At 49.6% G+C, this 12,417-nt stretch overlaps 1 protein-coding gene across 1 annotated transcript; it reads right to left on the bottom strand.

Annotated features, from left to right (window-relative positions):
- Positions 1 to 4,922: 4,922 nt before the first annotated feature.
- Positions 4,923 to 7,316, bottom strand: NEUROG2 (neurogenin 2). Its single transcript, XM_049885514.1, has 2 exons — positions 7,170 to 7,316; positions 4,923 to 6,793 (listed from the first exon to the last, which is right to left on the bottom strand). Exon 2 carries the CDS (start codon positions 6,777 to 6,779, stop codon positions 5,952 to 5,954), a length of 828 nt encoding a protein of 275 aa, XP_049741471.1. The 5' UTR covers positions 6,780 to 6,793; positions 7,170 to 7,316; the 3' UTR covers positions 4,923 to 5,951.
- Positions 7,317 to 12,417: the final 5,101 nt, after the last annotated feature.

Below are 12,417 nucleotides of genomic sequence, written 5' to 3'. Positions count from 1 at the left end.
AAGTAGAATGTCTGCCAGGTGATATGAATCTAAAGAGCTGACCCCAAAGTACAACAAAAATTAAATGCGTACTTCCATTAGGAAGAGCCTTGGATCCCAGATCCTTTTATTTAAGAAAGCTGATTTTTGTTTTGAGAAAGTTGATATGAGAAAAAGGCAATGCGTATACACTTACAGACTCCTTAAGTAAAAGGGAAAGGGAAACAAAAAGAGAATTGATGACGAGCTAAACACCTTTGAAGCTCTGCGATCCAAAAGCTGGTGGGACACCGGAAGAATCGTTCCGGGTCAGTTGGGTGAGATGAGGGGATGGGGAAGGGGGAGAAGGAATGGGCCTTGGACCTGTAGGGCTTCCCAGATCCTCCTCCATTCCCGCTTCGGTCTCCCCGCCCCAGCCCTTCTGGATCCCTGAACTAGGATCCTTGGAGGCCGAGCGTCCCTCCAGCAGGGGAGACCTACCCAGGCTGGAGGGCGGAGCCGGCGCCTGTCTGAGGCCTTTCACCCGTGTTCCTAGTCAGTAATCCAAGTTGCAGTTCCCCGCTTCACGCTCTGAGCGGCTGGGGCAGCGAGAGAAAGCCAGGGGCGGGGATGCTCCCGTGCACCTCCATATTCCCCCCTCCCCTCCCCTTTCCCGACACTGGCCGGGAGAAAGAAAAGAAAAAGCCATTTGTTGTAGCGCACACACCATCAGGGTCCTTTCCCACTCGGTCCTCCCGACTCACACCACCTTCCAGGGAAATAATAGCTCCGGCCACACTTGCTTTCGCGTTCTGCTTTCCGGATGACTGGATTTCTTTGCTCGCCTCTTTCGTCCGGGACCATCTGAAACTGCCCCCAAGCTGCTTTCCCACGGAACCCCCCACCCCCAACACACACCCCGGATTCCTTTCGGGGCCTCTAGAGCGACTCCCTTCAGCTCTTCCATAAGACGTACCCCATCCCAGCTGGAGAAAGCAAACTAGGAAAAGCAAAAAGGGATGTGGGGGTGAAGAAGACCGCTCTTGCCGACTTCTCCCCTAGTCTGCTCGGGCGGACCCTTGCGCGCGCCCACCCCGCGCCACGTGTGGCGGCCCTGAGGGCGCACACCCCCACCCAAGCGCTTTGGAAAAGGAACTGCGGAGAACAATGAACCCTGACACGGGGTGGGGGGGGGACGAGAACTCTAGTCTTTTACTGCCCCCCCCCTTTAGACATTCCTTAAGTTTAATCATTAAAGTGTATTTTTTTTTTTTTAAAAAAAAGGACGCAGCAGCTTAACAGGGCTGTTTCTGACAATCTGCCCCACACACTGTCAGCGAAGTGAAAGATCTAGATTGAGCTTTGTTGCTTTGCTACCGACTGCAGATTTGGGGAGTCCAAGCCTTCGATTTCTGGCTACATCAAAGCAGTGATTATGCAAATACTTCTTCTTCTTTTTTTTTTTTAGAGTAAAAGAAGATGGAGGGGGAATTATTTATCACACAATGAACCCCCTGCCAGGGCGGGAAACAATAGATCAGACCAGATAGCCCTTCTAGCCCGAGGCTGGGGGAGCGGGAAGGGGGTGCCGAAGCCCTCAAGTTTTATTGGTCTAACCTAATTTCACTAATTCTCTTTTCACACATTTTCTTTTGCGGCTTCGGAGGCCGGGACTTTCACGCTCCCGGGAGCGCCCTGCCTTGGCCCGATTCAAGGGCTGCCCGCTTTATTTAATTAATACATTCAAAGCTCGCCTGGGAGCCGGGAGCCGGGGGGAAGAGGCCGAGGCCGGGCGAGAGGAGGCGGCGCTTTGAGCGGGTTCCAGGTGTCGGTGCCCAGAAGTCACAACCTGCCCAAGGCTGTGTGATGCAGGGGGTGCGGCCAGCACCCGGCGGGCGGGCGGGGTGCGGGCGGAGAGCCGGGCGGTGGGGGCGCCACCGCACCAGCCCGCCCGCGTGCCGCCGTCCCCTGCGCCTTCGGCAGCCGGAGCCCCAGCGACCGGGAAAGGCGGGCGGGAGCAGCCGAAGGCGACCTTGGGCCCAGGCGCCGTTCCTAAGCCACCGTGCTTCACTCAGGCCAGGTCGACTGGGCCTTCGCTTCTCCCGGCCAAGACTGCCCGGGCCTTCCGGTGCCCTCGCCTCAGTCGTGGGGACTCAGGGCTAGGTTCGGAGGCGCCCACCCGGGCTGGTCCAGGTGCGGCGGGGCCCAGGGAGCCTCAGCCGCTTCTCTCTCCTCTGGCAGGGCTTGAACCCGGGCTCCGCGAAGGGCCCAGCGGTCGACGGCCCGCCCCTCTGCATCTTTCTTTCCCTTATATCGGTCCTGGGCTGGATCTCTGTAAAATTTAGTGAAAGAAAAATAAGCCTTAACAAGGAAGGCCTGGCTATTTTTTTTGGGGGGGGGGGCGTTAAATACAACCAACCGGGGAATGGTGGCAGCTCTGAAGGGGCGTCTCCAAGGCTGACAGGACAGTCTTAACGCCTCTGTGCTTGTTAGCAAACCGGCCGCAGCGCACTCGCTGCGACTGGAAAGATCCAGCAACACTGGCTGTGAGAGACTGAGTCACCCGAAAAGAATCTCCGCAACGTTGTTCCGAATGTCTGCTGTCGGAGAGCCTCCAGAAATAGAATGGCATTGTGGGGCTCAGCGGTCCTCAAGCCGACCCAGCTCGTCATGGTGTGGTCTCACTGACTGAAGGGAGAGCAAAAAAAAAAAAAAAAAAGAGCAAAAAAGCGACCTTATTTCCTACTACAGAAGCAGTCTTCAACCCTGAATTCCACTCATTTCTACAGGCCAGGGATGGGGATGGAAGAGGACCACTGGGGCTCAGCCCCACAGGCTGCAGAGATTGCTGTGGTTTGGGGAGAATTCCCAGCACTAAATGAGGCAGCAAGAACATCATTCTTAACTGCTAAAGATGATTAGATGCCATAAAAATAATTGCACCAATTTAGTGTAAAACAAGGTCTGCTAAAACCAAACCCATTGCAGTCCAGTCGATTTTGACTCATAGTGACCCTATAGGACAGAGTAGAACTGCCTCATGGGGTTTCCAAGGCTGTACATCTTTAGGAAGCAGGCTGCCACATCTTTGTCCCATGGAGCAGAGGGGCCGGTGGGTTCCAACTACCTTAACCACTACAGCACTAGGGCTTCTCACAAGGTCTGCACTAGATGGGTAGAAAAGATCTGTGTGTGGAGCACAGACGGCAGATAGAATTCCTGGCATGAACAACATGCTGCTAATGTGTGGGGACCTGCAATGTGGGGACCAGGCTGTGCAAATATGAAGAGGCCTCTGGCCCTGGAGAAACTGTGTAGAGGTAACTGCTAGATTTCGCTAAGTCATGGGTTGTCATTGGCTGTATTGCACTTACTCAAAGCTATGATTATTGGACCATCTCCCCATCCATGCCTTTCCAACTAACCCAGTTTTTGGGATTGCCTCACCAATAGAGGGGGATTTCAATAGGCTGGCAAGAACACCTAACAGTCTGCCTCCACAAGATGTGTGCCATGAACTTTTTCCTTGGCAAGTTTCCAAAGGGAGCACCATACATCGTCATAAGCATCACCATCACCAGAAGAATTGTTTGGCATCAAAACTCTGATGTTTTAAAACTCCCCTACTGCAATTGCTTTGCTTTTTTGGCTTGACTTTTTAAACATTAGGAACACAAATGTGAATACAGGAGAACTACCAATTTCCCCATATTACATCATCAAAAAGTGGCTAAGAATAACACAATCTAAATTGTTATCTAAATCCAGCTATGATTCTTCCTTTGATAAAAACGGACTTACTAATACATTAAACACTTAACATTTTCCATAAGGATAAAAAAAAACTTAATATTTTCCATAAGGATAGAGAGGAGGAATAGTTTCAGATAAGCATCTCAGGAGAAATCATTGATTTTTGCAGAGGAGTGGAGGCTTTGGCCCAAAGAAGTAGACATGAAATTCGTGTGTGTGAGTGTGTGTGTGTGCAGCAGGAGGGTATGTGTGTGAACAACCATCATTTCTTAGGTAACACATGATCTTTTGTACCCTGCCTTGTCATGGACACTTCCCCAAGGGCTTAAACCTAGAATATGTTCAACCTTCAGTTGGTCATCTTTGACCCAACACCATTCTGCTTTGGAGGCTGAAGTGCAAGTTATAAAGTTTTTCAGAGATCAGAAACCTTTTTTTCTTTCTCTTTGAAGAAGTTTTGACTATGTAATGTTTTTACAAATATTGGAATGCTGAACCTTCTCTTTAAGACTTTTTTTTTTCTATTCCAGTTCACCCTGGATATCTCTTTTTTATGAAAGTTTACTTTTCAAGCCATCTAGCTTGCTTAATGCGAAATTGGCTTCGCAATAATGAATTTATAAATACTCAGCTATATCATAGATTTTGGAGCTGGAAAACATCCTTTCAGTTTACATTTGAGGAAATTAAAGCCCAAAGAGTTTAAGTGTGAGAACCAGATTTCTACACACTCCAAGAAATTTCATGTTAAGATTTTTTCGAATCAATGTTTTCTGAACTTTAGAACTTATCATGACTTAGTTATCATATAATTTCCCTTTTTTTGTTCATCTTGTTTGCTCAGAAATTTATTTCTTCCAGGCTTGTGTTTATATTGAGTTACACTTACTTCAGCTTTAATGTCTCTCATACGATTAAGCTTCTTGTAATTTCCTAGAATTCATGTGTCAATGAAACCCTAGGCACAAACATTGCCGAAATAGACAAGTACCATACTCAATTTGACATGGGGAGAATTTCAGAAAAACACAATTCTTTCTGCTTCTAAATCCCATAGAAACAGGAAGACGTTATATCACACGTTAAGATTATGAAAATTAGATACTTTATTTATAGTTTAATCACAAGAACAATTTTCTTGTTCTTCAAGATGTAAATACATACTAGAATAAACTCTGTAGAATATACAAAAAATACATACTTTTCCCATGAAAATTTCCTTTATAATAAATAGAAGGGAACACGTGTGTGGCTGATCCCGATAATGCCCCGTGTCTGCTTAGGGTTTCAGTCTGTTGATTTATTTTTAATCTCTTGAAAGAATGGGGGAGTTCCTTCTCCCCTAAAAGGTCGAGATAAATAATGCATGGAGCAATCCTCCCTCCTGGTTTTTCCCTTTTCCTCCACATTTTTTCTTTTGATAGAGAGTTCAGCCTAAATTTCCACGCTTGCATTCAATCATTACAAAGCCTACAAATTATACAATGACTTCTAACCTGGCCCTCTAACAAAACAACTTTTTTTCTCTTATAAATCATAAGAGACAGATGGCAAAATGGGGAAGAAAAAGGAAAGAGAAGGACGGGACAATAGGCATTGTGACGAATCTGGGAAACAGAACAAAGTGCACATCAGAGAAGGAAAGTTTGGTTTGACAGGTGAAATTCCCACAGCCTGCAGACAGCAATGGGAATAAAGCAGATGCCAGCCATTGCAAATCTGTGGATAATATTATTACCGGTAAAATCATTCAGATGCTAAGATACATTTCTTTCTACTCGACATTAACATCTCTATGCAGAAGCAAAGGTGACGAGATCACAGGAACCAGTTGCATTGTCCCTGGGTGACTCACGCGAACTGCACCAAGTCCTTCGACTTTACAGAGAGAGGGGAGGAGCGTCCGTCCGCTCTGCAAACCCTTCACCACCCTTCTTACTTCCTCCCAGAATCTTTCTAACGTCAAAAAATTTTTTTATCAAAGCACACCCAAAATTCCACCATTCTCTTTGATAATAAGCTTCATCTCATTAAATCAGAGACGGTTTGAATGAAGGAAACCCATAGCCGCGGAGTGCAACAAAAACAGCAAGAAATCAGAACAGCTACATCTGCTTTGTGAAGTGAGACAGTGATCAGGAAGTGGAAAATGGGGAGGGGAAAGGGGTGGGAGGAGGGTTCGGTGTAGGACAGAAAACAGAACTCACTAAGGCCTGACGTGTGTAACAGAAATGGCAGCACTAGATGCAGTCCCTGGCTATGGGGAGGTGAGGTGCGTAGCGGTGCTTGTCGGGAGGTGGTGGCTGCCAATAGTCCATGTCTGAACCCGCCGGGCTGGCAGGCGATAAAGTGCAGCTGTAGGGGGAGGTGGAGTTGGAGGACGCGGAGGAGGACGGCGCGGGGCTGTTGCTGCAACTCCACGTGGAGGCGGGCGATGGGCTGTCCCCGCAGCTGCTCAGGGTGGCGCTAGCGCCTCCCGGGCTCAGCAACACCGCCTCTGAGAAGAGAGCTCCCGGCAGGCCCCCGCCCCCGCCCCCGCAGTGATCGGCCAGGCGCAGGGTCTCCGTGAGGGCCCAGATATAGTTGTGGGCGAAGCGCAGGGTCTCAATCTTGGTGAGCTTGGCGTCCTCGGGGAACGTGGGAAGCACCTCGCGCAGCGCATCCAGCGCCGCGTTGAGGTTGTGCATGCGGTTGCGCTCGCGATTGTTGGCCTTCAGCCTGCGGGTCTTCTTGATGCGCTGCACTGTCTCGGCAGTCTTAGCGCCTCGAGAGACGGCCCGGGCCCGGGAGGGTCGCCGCTTGCATTCGTGTGCCAGGCCCAGCAGCCGCGCAGGCCGGCCGACCTCGGCGCCCGCTGCCGCTCCGCCCCGCGCTGCAGGCCCGGCCTCGGCCACGCGCTGCCGCCGCGCACCGCCAGAAGCGCCCAACTCCTCCTCCTCCTCCTCCTCCTCTTCCTCGGCGCTGGATGTCAGCGGGGTCAGGGCCGCCGAGGCCGGGGAGGCCGAGCCGAGCAGCAGCAGTACATCCTCTTCCTCCTTCAACTCCAAGTTCTCGGATTTGACGAACATCCTACCGAAAACAGCTGGGAGAGAGAAAGAGGCAAACGAGGTGTGAATGCAGAAATAGAGAAGCAGAGCACGTTCTCCGTGTCACCAGAGCGTGCTCCAGCGCGCACCCGACAGGACCGGGTCGGGACGGCGCAGAGAAAGAATGTACTCAGTTGGGGAGGAAACCCCACCAGTGCTCTCTAAGCTTGGGAGCGCCTTTATTTGCGACCTTTCCGCCAGCCAACCGAGTCCCGCATTCAGCTTGGCTGTTCTGGCGGCTGGGGTCCTGTCCTGGAAAGGGACCAAAGACCCCACGTCAAAGAGTGTGTGCTGAGCAGAGGGCGTGCGGACTTGGCCGAGTCAAGTGGAGGGACAACCCGACAAGTTGGTAATCGCGGCGCGGACACTTACTTAGTTGGTTCTAACTGTGCTTCAGCGTCGCTGTTACTTTGACTTGTGCCCCGTATCTCCGCGCAGCCGGGAACGCAGTGCTTCTCCCCGCTTGGAAGCAGCAGGCCTGCCGCTATTGCGGCGCAGCTCCGCGGGGGACCTCTCCGAGGGCTGCGTTTGCCAAGAGCCCCGGCGGCGGCGTTTGCCCGCCCGGGTCTCCTGTGTTGTGGTGGCGGTGCGTGTCTGTCAGTCAGTCCTGGCCGTGCGGCTCCTGGCACGCGACTCCCAGGCACTCCAGTTAAAGCGAAGCTGCTTGTGGTTCAGTGGCTGCGTGTCTGGCACACGACTCCCCTTAAAACCCCTTATATATCTCCAAGAAAACAATCAGATCTGCCCCCGGGGCCCCTACCTCCCCCCAACCCCGCCGCCGCCTTCTCCTCCCCCCAATCCTGGCCCCCCTTTTCCCCCCTCTTTTCCCTCCTCCAGCTTATTCTTTTCATTGCATTATCATCATTCATTTCTTTCTTTTTCTTCACCACCTTCCCCCCTCCCCTGGCCCTGCCATCCATCCTCCTCCCCCCACCTCTCCCCCTTTTCTCCCCCCCCCCCCTTTATCTAATCAGCATAAAATGGTTCTAAAACTCCTGTTGGAGCTCTAGGCTGAGGCTGGAGCGGCCGAAGCCGCGGCAGTGGCGGCGGCGGCGGCGACGGCGGCGGCTCAAGCTGCGGCTGTTGTCGCAGCCGCTGCCCATTGTGATTGGTGGCTTGCGCTCGGCTGGAGCGTGCCGCTAATTTATTAATGAATGGAGGTCGCGAGGCGCAGCTGGCCAATCAGGGCGCCTCGGACTCCGGGAGGCCTGCGAGCCACGCGCACCGGAGCCCGCTCCTTTTCAGCTGCTCATTAGGGGCCCGGGCGCTGGGGGCGGGAGGGGGGCTGCGGCTACTGCCCCCGCCCGGGTCCTCGCGGCAGGCGCGGCTCCCCCTGCCCCCGCGCGCGCGCGCACCGCACCCGGCGCTGCCGGGACTTCTAGCTCCAGGACGGTGGGAGCCGAGGAATTAGTTAAAGGGGGGTCAGAATCCTGGGGAAAGCAGTCAGCCCTGTAGTACTGCGGGTCGTCTCTTGGCAAAGCCTCTTAGGAGCTGTATCAAATAGTAAACGGTTTTAGAAAGCATTCGTTTGGTGAGGAGAGGAAAGGAGTGTGGGTGGCAAGCTGTGGGCCCATCGTGGGCGAGAGTATTTGGGTTCCAGAGAGACTGATGTGGAAGGGTGAAGGAAGAGGACCTCGGGGATTCATAGGGGCGTCTCCTGGAAGGGAAAATCGGGTGGGGGAACAGGGAACTAGTTTTAGAAGGTGTAAAAGTACCGACATGTTAGAGTTGGAAGGGACTTCCTCATCGAGACTCGCCGTGCTGATACGGTTGGTTTGTTTTGCTTTGGGGGAGCGGTTATCGCAGGTTATGGCTGGGCCAGATAGTGAGGAGGCTTCCTGCGTGGGTGGCAGGGAGCAGAGCGAGAGGAGGGACAGAGCTGCGGCTCCTGCGAGGGAATGGGCTGAGCTGACATTTCCGTGACCTCTGCTCCGCTCTGAGGGGCCTTGTAGGAACATGGGGCCGGTCTTCCCAATTCTCCCAGCTTTTCAATAGGAAAAAAGAACTGAAGGGCCAGTGGACTTCGTAGGAAACTTGTTCTGAATTGCTCGTCAGGTCCACATACCGGCCTCCTACACACCTCTCACGCCCACCTTCTTGTCTGTGTGGTTCAGTTGCCTTAGAGACAGAACCAGAGCCCCCAGAAAAGTTGAGTGTTAGAAGGTACCTGATTGGCGGAAATGGATCTGGACTCCAGTAGACTGGAGTCTTCCCTTTAGGTCCGTTTGCAAATTGAGTTTAAGCAAGAGGATGTTGGGATGGTCGGTGTCGAAGAGTGGCAAGAGAAAGAGAATACTGCCTGCGGATTTCTGTCACACAAGGTTTGTAGAAATTAAAAACAAGTTGTGTTTCAGAGAAGGGGTGATAAAAGTGGTTGTTAGTGTTTTAGCATGGTTTTAATTTGTTTAACGTTTTCTGCAGGGAGGTAAAGAGCAGAATAGAAGGTGGAAGTTACAAAGTAAAGAAAATTAGAATTAGAATCCTGTGAAAGAGACTGTTATTCCTGGTCCGAACTCTCCAACAACCAGACTTTTCTTCTGTCCTGAAGTGATTTGAAAATTTCCATGATTTTCCCTTGCTCCTTAATATTTGTGTTTTGCATCCCTCCTTTTAAAAACAAATTCTCTAAGTGTAAAAGTGTTGTTCCCCTAGTTCTGTCCTCAATCCCTTCAGAAAGACTTGATTTCATTTGTTAAAATGAGTGCAAACATGATAAAGAAGAGACAGATTAGTCTTTCCAGCATTCTGCATGTGATTCCTCCCCACTTCTTGGGTCTCTGCATCATGAACCTGCAGAATCAGAACTTCATAAAGGAGTGTAGTAAACACAAAAAGTAGATCAGTAATGAAAGATGCCAGACGTGCTTACTTTGGTTGCTTTACACATAAGCTTGTCTTATAGGCAATGGTTACTGATACCAAACAAGCACAGTCTTCTCACAGTCCCCCAGGAAAAAGAAAACCCACCAAGGGTGTGTTTTTGACTAACAGGGTAATGATTGAAGGATCATGTGGAAGTGTATCTTAGTTACCTAGTGCTGCTATAATGGAGATACCACAAATGGTATTTGTTTTCCCACAGCTTAGGTGGCTAGAAGTCCCAATGCTGGGCACCAACTCTAGGAGGCTTTCTCTCTCTGTTGGTTTTGGAGGAAGGTTCTTATCTCTTTTGAGCTTCTGTTCCTGGGTGCTCTTCATGTTGATGGTTTCAATTCTGTGTTTAATCTCCTTTATATCTCAAAAGAGATTGGTTTAAAACACACCCTACACTAATCCTGTCTCATTAACGTAACAAAGACAACCCATTCCCAAATAGATTATAACCACCGATACAGGGGTTAGGATTCACAACACATATTTTGGGGAGGTGCAATTCAATCCATAACATTATACCCTTTGGCTCCCCAAATTCATGTTCTTACCACATGCAAAACACATTCAACCCATCACATCATCCCAAAAGTCATAACTTTATCCCTGATGGAGCAGGAGAACAGTGGGATGCTCATAAAAAGACCCAGCTTAATGGTCTGACTGAGATTAGAGGGACCTTGGAGGTCATGTTAGCCCAAGATTGGAACCATTCCCGAAGCCAACTCTTCAGACAGGGATTGGTCTGGACTATAAGATAAATAATGATACTGGTGGGGAGTGAGCTTCTTGGCTCAAGTAGACACATGAGACTATGTGGGCAACTCCTATCTGGAGGTGAGATGAGAAGGAAGAGGGAGACAGGAGCTGGTTGGATAGACACAGGAAATACACGGTGGAGAGGAGGAATGTGCTGTCTCATTAGGGGGAGAGCAGCTGGGAGTGCATAGCAAGGTATGTATAACTTTTTGTATGAGACACTGACTTGATTTGTAAACTTTCACTTAAAGTACATCAGATTTTTTTGAAAAAAGTCTTTAAGTCCAAAATCTCATCTTCTGACTCATCTAAACCAAATATAGGTGAGACTTTAGGTGTATTCCAACCTGGGGAAAAATTCCTCTTTATCTGTGAACCTGTGAAATCTGGAAGTTGTCTGTTTCCAAAGTATAATGCTGCAATACACCAAGGTAGACATTTTCATTACAAATGGCAGGAACTGGAGGGAAAGAAGGGAAAACAGGCATCAAGCAAGTCCAAAACCCAGCAGAACAATTTACATTAGCTCTCAGGACTTTAAAATAATCCTCTGTTCTCTGAGGCCATTGAGCAATGACCTTGCCCTACAGACTATAGGCATTGGTCATGCCATCTGGATTCTGGGTGGAGGCCCCTCAGCCTTGGGCTTCAGCTCTGCCTTCCATGCCCACTGGAATGGCAACCCTGCTCCCTCCACTTCAGGTGGCTCCATTCTCCTAGCCCATCTGAGTGGCGACCTCACCCTGGCAGGCCTCATTCTTCTGCCCCTTGAGCATGGGAGCCCTGCCCCCTCAGCTTTGGGCAGCGGTCCCATCCCCCCAGCACACTTTAAGGGCAGCCCGACACTCTGAAACCAAGTTGGCTCTTTGAAACCTAGGAGGCTATGACCCCACCCTTTGAGATCCAGGAGACTGTGGCCCCACCCTTTGAAACTGAGAAGGCCCTGCTTCCTGCGTTCCTTCCAACAGTTCTGCTGATCTCCAAGCTGCTTCTGGGATGGTCCTTTTCTTTTCTTGGAGGACAAGAGGTGTAGCTCCTTCAGCCTGTTTCCTGCCTGTAGAATTCCAAGAGACAGTGTCCTTCCCTTTCGTTCTTTCTCTATCCCCTTCAGTCTAAGCTGATTGGTTTTCGGCTGTGGTAGTTGGTTAGATCCATCAGTCACAGGCTTAATCTCTTTAACAAAAGATTGTGTAGTCACAACTTTGGTGAACATACTAGGACACATGTCCTTAGTTTGTACAACAGAATTTTTCAAATCTTTAAGTTTTTGTTTTTTCATTTTGGACAGTTAATTTTTAAGTCCATCTCTTTTCTCTTGGATTTTATTATGAGTAGTAAGGTGAAACCATGTGGCCCCTTTAAGATCTTACTCAGAAATCTCATTAGCCAGATACTCAAGTTCATCACTTACAAGTTCTACTTTCCACCAAACGTTTGAACATAATTCAGACAAATTCTTTGCCACTCATAAAAAGTATTGCCCTTTCTCCATTGTCCAATCACATTTTCATCATTTTATTTTAAAGCCTCACAAGAAGCACATTTAACATCCACATTTATAGCAATATTCTGTTGCTGGTGCCATATGTATTCTCTAAGACAATAGAGATTTTCTCTGTAGGTCTCCTCACTTTCTTCTGAGCTCTCAACAGAATTGCATTTGGCGTCCATAATTCCACCAACAGTCTCTTTAAGGTGATCTAGGTTTTTACTGTTAGGCACCTTAAAACTCTTCCAGCCTCTACCCATTACCCAACTCCAAAACCACTTCCACATTTTAGGTATCTGTTAGAGCAGCACCCCCCTCTCCAGTACCAATTTCTGTCTTGGTTATCTAGTACTGCTATAACAGAAATACCACAAGTGAATGGCTTTAACAAACAGAATTTATTTTCTCACAGCTTAGGAGGCTAGAAGTCCAAATTCAGGGTGCTAACTCTAGGGGAAGGCTTTCTCTCTCGGCTCTGGAGGAAGATCTTTGTCTCTTTTG

The sequence above is a fragment of the Elephas maximus genome, chromosome 5 (genome assembly GCF_024166365.1).
Source record: "Elephas maximus indicus isolate mEleMax1 chromosome 5, mEleMax1 primary haplotype, whole genome shotgun sequence".
NCBI classification, from domain to species: Eukaryota; Metazoa; Chordata; class Mammalia; order Proboscidea; family Elephantidae; genus Elephas; species Elephas maximus.
This window is presented reverse-complemented; position numbering and strand designations above follow the sequence as displayed.